Below are 7,199 nucleotides of genomic sequence, written 5' to 3' on the forward strand. Positions count from 1 at the left end.
TCCGTCAATCAACGATTATTATTTTCGTAAATTAAACTTATTAATTAATTATTAAATCACAATAAAAGATAATCGTTGATTGGTGAAAATTAACTGTTAAAATATAATTGTAAGAAGTTGTAAACGAAGATAGGTTCTAAGTATAATCTTCCTCATACATATATATATATATATGGTAAAATCATTTCTGCAGCCGCTTAACATACAACAATGACAGATGTATAGTTATAATTCTCCACATTTAATGCTTTTATTCTTTATATGGTTATGATTTCCCACATTTAATGCTTTCAAGTATATATATGGCAAGTATTTGATTGCTACTCGTACAGCAACTGCAGAAATGTAAATCCATATATATATATATATATATATATATATATATATATATATATATATATATATATATTGGGCTTATCGTGTCTGAAGCTGCTTGAGATAATCTTATCTCTGGCTAGTAAATCATAACCTATGATGCACGGACACGGGACACGACACACTGACACATTAATTTTGAAAAATGTCATATTTCGACACGTTGGGACACGTTTTGATATTAAATAAAAAATTTAATATATAATATAATTTATATTTAATACATAAGAGTCCATAATAAGTTATATAACCAATCAAATATTTAAATTTCATAATATAAATATAAATATAAATAATTTTTCGTACTTTGTTAGTTTTTCATGTCAAATTTCATAAGAGCAAAAAATTAATTTACAAATTATTTCTTTTATATTTAGTTAACAAAATAAAATTAAGATTTAAAAAAAAAAAACGTGTCCGAGCGTGTCCCAACGTTGACCGCGTGTCGGAAAAAGTTGACTGCGTGTCGAAAAATGTGTCGGAACGTGTCGGAGAGTTGACCACGTGTCCTCAAATGTTGACCGCGTGTCCGTGTCGGACACGTGTCCGACACGCAATTTTTTTTAAAAGTAACGTGTCCGTGCTTTGGAGATCATAACTATACAAAGATGGATCAATGGTGATAAAGGAAGAGAGAGAAAAAGAGAATCATAACCCTTCAAAGGTGAATCAATTAATATAAATAAGGGAATAACATCTGTCATTTTAAAGGATATAAGCTTATATCATTTTAGATCTTAATCGTTGATTTCCGTCTATCAACGGTTATAATTTATTGGATTAAAATTATTAATTAATTAATAATAAATTTGGCCCATTAAGTTTGACCCAATAGATTATAATCGTTGATGGACGAAAATCACCAGTTAGGATCTAAAATGATATAAGTTTATATCCTTTAAAATGATAGATGTTTTTCCTTATAAATAAATAAATAAAACGACATAATTTTGAGTAGCCGAAAATAAACTTATCTCAAACTGCTTGAGAAATATTATATATATATATATATATATATATATATATATATATATAAAGGGAATTATCTTCTCCTATTGTGGGAAGGCAAATGGTCTAAAACCGGAAAGACAATAAATTTAGATAATAAAAAATGTGGGAAGAGTAGGAATATGTGTGCAAATTTTTTATCTTTGGAGACCTTTCGGCTCGAATACAGGCATGATTTTTAAAGGACTGCACGGTGTACATACGTCACACATTCAAGGAAGGTGAACTCTGTGTCACCGTGCGGACTTGGAGTTGCTTTCCAACTATCCCCTAAATCAAGTGGATGCTGAAGATTTCTATAGCTTCCCTTCCCCAATCCCCCCGTGTTATTTTTTAGTCATTGTTTCGGGGTTTACCTTCTTCTTTTTTTAATAAATTATCGATATTCAATTGTCAATGGGTGCTGATTAATTCGATTTATCAAATTTCTAACACAGTTACATATACTAGTTTCAAACACGAAATAATTAGTTAAGTTGAATCAATGTCGCGACAGTTAATTCATGTAGTTGGAGGTTATCCCTTTTCTTTAAAATTTTTTGTGAAGAACTTATATTATGTGGTGATTAATAATACTAATGACCATATAATATGTATTCTCATATTGATCACTAATTAAACACCACATACATTACATACAAATCATTAATTATTTAAACATTCATCACGGGTAAAAAACGGTATGTAAAATTCACAACAATTATCATTTTAGTTATGATACAAAATCATGTCGTTGTCTCTAGAGTCATGATGAACTTTCACATCTAATATGGACCTTTTCATTTACGAAAAAATCTAATATACTATCGTTATATTTATATTCATCAGTAGAAGTATAACATATTAGTTGATATACTTTTTGAAGAGAGAGAAAAATAATTTTAATATTATAATTATGTATTTTTAAAGTACATAATTTACAATTTCATTTTGAAAGAAAATCATATCCAATACTTAATGCAATGGTAGTACCAAAAATATTCTCTTCATTTACGGCCTATAAATTAAAATTCTATACACTAGTGATGATGAAATGATTTATGTCTTGATTAAAAAAAAATACATTTATGTCTTAATCTTTAAAAAATTCTTAAAAGAGCAATGTTATTCGGCAGGAAGTCATTTTAATTTTCAGAAATAGTAAGTGTAGAATTACCTTTTTAGTTATTATTCAAAACCATGTCATTGTCTATGCGGTCATGATAAGCTTTCTTATCTTTTCGAGTGTATTCTCTTCTGTCCTTTTTATTTGTGGCCCATAAATTAAAGTTCATCCTCTAGTGCCCACCGAAAAAACAGTTCATCCACTAGTGATAATGAAATCATTTATGGGCTTTTCGACAGAATTAGGTCGTTTTCCAAAAAAAATTGATTGAATTAAACTCTAGTCAAATTTATTATCAGACAAATGTTGAGAGATGTGATATTTGACATACCGCGCCTAAACATGATAGTCTACATGTCGCGTATAGTATTGACAAGAGACATAATATCTGACATATTATGTCTAAACGTAATTGTCGCACTATCATGTTTAGTGTAACAATAAACATAAAATACAATTTTATATACCACATGGATAAATTACATTAAACACATTAGATAGACTAACACGTTTAAATATGGCATATCAAGTGTCACGTCTCTTGTCAATACTAAATGTGGCAGGTAGATTACCACATCTAGACGCAATAGCCAGATGCCACGTCTCTCTGTTTTAATCTGGTAATAAGTTTGATCAAAAATTTAATCTGATCAAACTTTTTGAAAAACTAACTAATACTGTCAAAAACCATCATTTATTAGAAGACAATCTTGACACTACTGAAATCAAAGGCATTAATACAGAATACAATTCATTCAAGTCTTAGGTGTTATTAGAACTGTCTTACTTTATATTATTAAATACGTATTACCAACTATAAGTCATTCCCAACTGTACCGTCCCATACCAGCACATGCTCTGGAATCTCTCTCTTTCGGGTGCTGATTCGATTCATTCATGTACCCCGTCGCTGGAAGCCTGCCAAGAGCCGCTCCTTATCCATGCCCTTTCGCACCGGCGATCACTTCTTGCCCTCGTCAGTGCCCGAGAAGTTACATGCCCACCAGCTTCCGCCAAGTTCGTCCTCGAACCACACCGTACTGGAAGAGATGCCCTGCTTTGATACCACTTGTAACGCCCGGCCGCTTCAAGAATCAATGACTATCCCCACATACTAACACGAGACTTTTCAGTGTGTTTTTTCTCACTCGCAAACTTCCTGGGAAAACTTTCAAGGAGGTCACCCATCCCAGAATTGCTCCAAGTCAAGCACGCTTAACTATGGAGTTCTTTCGTTCCGGGCTACCGAAAAGAAGATGCATCTTGTTAGTATAGGTAATACCAATTAATTCTTATAAGTCATTCCCAACTGTACCGCCCATACCAGCACAGGCTCTGGAATCCCTCTCTTTCGGGTGCTGATTCGATTCATTCATGTACCCCCGTCGCTGGAAGCCTGCCAAGAGCCGCTCCTTATCCATGCCCTTTCGCACCGGCGATCACTTCCTTCCTTCGTCAGTGTCCGAGAAGTTACATGCCCACCAGCTTCCGCCAGGTTCGTCCTCGAACCACACCGTACTGGAAGAGAGGCCCTGCTTTGATATCACGTGTAACGCTCGGTCGCTTCAAGAATCAATGACTATCCCCACATACTAACACGAGACTTTGTAGTGTGCTTTTTCCTCACTCGCACACTTCCTGGGAAAACTTTCCAGGAGGTCACCCATCCCAGAATTGCTCCAAGTCAAGCACACTTAACTATGGAGTTTTTTCGTTCCGGGCTACCGAAAAGAAGATGCATCTTGTTAGTATAGGTAGTATCAATTAATTCTTATAAGTCATTCTCAACTGTACCGTCCCATTCCAGCACAGGTTCTGGAATCCATCTCTTTCAGGTGCTGATTCGGTTCATTCATGTACCCCGTCGCTAGAAGCCTCCCAAGAGCTGCTCCTTGTCCATGCCCTTTCGCACCGGCGATCACTTCCTGCCCTCGTCAGCGCCCAAGATGTTACAATCTACATTGAAATGACATGTGTCACATTCTCTTAATTTATTATTCTGCAAATTGCTCAAATATTGAAGCTAAAAATTAATTATTGCAGAAGAGTATACTACTAATAAATAAAATTACAAAAAGAAAAATCAAAACGAGTTCTACATTTTTTTTGACAAAATAAAATTAATTTTGATTTTTTTTTACAAAATGCATGACCTAACTGGGTCATGAGTTACTAGTTTTGGCCGCATTTTGACCAAATCTAATACATGGCCGAGTTACTAGTTTTGGCCGAATTTTGACCAAATCTAATACGTGACTGATTCAATACTTAATTCGAACCGATCTGATGATTAATTTGCCGAATTTCGGGTCGACCCATCTGACCTCCAACCTTTACTCATTTAAAAAATTGAAAAAAAAAAAACTTTTGGCCACTGATCGGAATGATGAATGGTAGGTCAACCACTACAATAATTTCACAAAACAACCGTACTTTATGTCATAAATTTCTCTTTCTCTTTTATCTCTTCCCACCACAAACACTTTCCCTTCACTCACCACAGACATTCTAATGGCAACAACCGAAGAAACCGAACCAACATGGCCACAACTTTTGGGAAGCAACAACTGGGAAGGGCTCTTGAACCCTCTTAACCTCAACCTCCGAAACCTTATTCTCCGTTGTGGTGACTTCATCCAAGCCACCTACGACGCCTTTATCAACGACCAAAACTCCATCTATTGCGGTTCAAGCCGCTTCGGCAAAACCTCCTTCTTCCACAAGGTCATGCTCGAAAACCCAACACACTACACCGTCACCTCATTCCTCTACGCCACCGCACGTGTCTCCGTCCCAGAAGCCTTCGTCCTCCACTCGTTGTCACGTGAGTCATGGGACCGCGAGTCCAACTGGATCGGCTACATCGCCGTCACCTCCGACGAAGTCACCGAAGCTTTAGGCCGCCGTGAAATTTACGTCGCGTGGCGCGGCACAACCAGAGATTTCGAATGGATCAACGTGCTTGGTGCTGCTCCTGAATCAGCAAAAGGGTTATTGAGTACTAAAAGCCTCAACGAGTTCAACAAGGGTAACGGTAATAGTAATAACAGTAGTAGCAGCGATGATGATGAGGATGATGAGAGAATGCCAAAAGTGATGAGGGGATGGTTAACAATCTACACCTCAGATGACCCAAAATCTTCTTTTACGAAAACAAGTGCGAGAACACAGGTTTTGAACAAGGTGAAGGGTTTGTTAGAGGTTTACAAGGATGAGAATCCTAGTGTGGTGTTAGTGGGGCATAGTCTTGGTGCGAGTTTATCAATTTTGTGTGCTTTTGATTTGGTGGAAAATGGGGTCATTGATGTTCCTGTTGCTGCTATTGTATTTGGGTCTCCTCAAGTGGGGAACAAGGCTTTCAATGAGAGGTTAAACAAATTTCATAATTTGAATGTTTTGCATGTGAGGAATAAGATTGATTTAATACCACATTATCCGGGGAGGTTATTGGGGTATAAATATACGGGTGTGGAGTTGGAGATTGATACAAGAAAATCGCCGAGTTTGAAGCATTCGACGAAAACGGATGATTTGCATAACTTGCAGGGTATGTTGCATGTGGTGGCAGGGTGGAATGGGGCTGATGGGGAATTTGAGATGAAGGTGAAGAGAAGCTTGGCTTTGGTGAATAAATCGTGTGATTTCTTGAAGGATGAATGTCACGTGCCTGGGTCATGGTGGGTGGAGAAGAATAAAGGTATGGTGCGTAGGGATGATGGTGAGTGGGTTTTGGATGATCCCGATGATGAGGACCTCCCTGTGCCTGAAGATTGATTGGGTGGGAGATCACGGTATCATGCTTTATTTTTATTTTTATTTTGTCCGTTGTGTTTGTAACTCTTTTTTATTCTCTGTATCTCTGTATGTGACTCGAATAATAAACATTTGCATCGTTTGGAAGGTTTTTTTTTTTTTTTGTTACAGTTATTGTATTTTAGGGATCTAACGTTTGAGTTTTATAAGAGTTATGTTATAGGAAGAATAATTGTGTTATGTTATAGAGATTCGTTTTGTGTACTGTAGTTTTTTTTCTTCAAAACTGATTCCACAAAATGTTGTGTGTAGGAAACTTTGTGTAGTCATGTTAAATGATAAATGCAAAGCCCTTAATGTTTTTCTTATAAATTAAAAATAAAATCATTTTCTTAAGAGTGGATAAGTTTATTTTTTTTCATTTTTTTTTCATTTTTTGATATAAATTCCCCGATTCATTGATTATCAACTAATCCAATTCGAGTAATATTAGACCATTAATGGAGGCAGCTCTTCTGATATCATTTTCCCGGTTCCAAAACTCGAACTTAAAACTTTTAGTTAAAGGAGATAAGTTTCTTATTATTGATAACACTCTTTTTTCACATGGCCCACCAGCCAGGTGTTTAGCACTAGTTAATAAGTTATGCCCTGGATGACGAGTGAGATTATTCTTTTCTTTCTTGTCTCTCTTCATATTGCTCCATCTGCTCAAATATGTCATTCATGAGATAATTTATCTTCACCTTGTGGAAGAATACAAAAAGATTTTTTAAGCAAAATTAACCGCAACATTAATCAAACAATCCTGACACAAATATATTTTCTCAATTATCTGCAAATGGAAGAAAATATTTGTCATTGTGTTATTTTAAGTGAAACTATTTTGTTTTGGTGCATGTTTAGTAAATTTTTATATTCTTTTCTCCATAAAATGAGGAGGATTGAGAAATTGAGA

The 7,199-nt window shown here is 35.5% G+C and overlaps 1 protein-coding gene across 1 annotated transcript; it reads left to right on the plus strand.

Moving 5' to 3' along the window:
• The first annotated feature begins 4,971 nt into the window (after positions 1 to 4,971).
• Positions 4,972 to 6,433, plus strand: LOC133301215 (phospholipase A1-IIdelta). Its single transcript, XM_061500837.1, has one exon. It carries the CDS (start codon positions 5,000 to 5,002, stop codon positions 6,260 to 6,262), a length of 1,263 nt encoding a protein of 420 aa, XP_061356821.1. The 5' UTR covers positions 4,972 to 4,999; the 3' UTR covers positions 6,263 to 6,433.
• The last annotated feature ends 766 nt before the right edge of the window (positions 6,434 to 7,199 follow it).

This window comes from Gastrolobium bilobum, unplaced genomic scaffold (genome assembly GCF_033153095.1).
Source record: "Gastrolobium bilobum isolate Gb01-03AN ecotype WA unplaced genomic scaffold, APGP_CSIRO_Gbil_v1 utg68148, whole genome shotgun sequence".
NCBI classification, from domain to species: Eukaryota; Viridiplantae; Streptophyta; class Magnoliopsida; order Fabales; family Fabaceae; genus Gastrolobium; species Gastrolobium bilobum.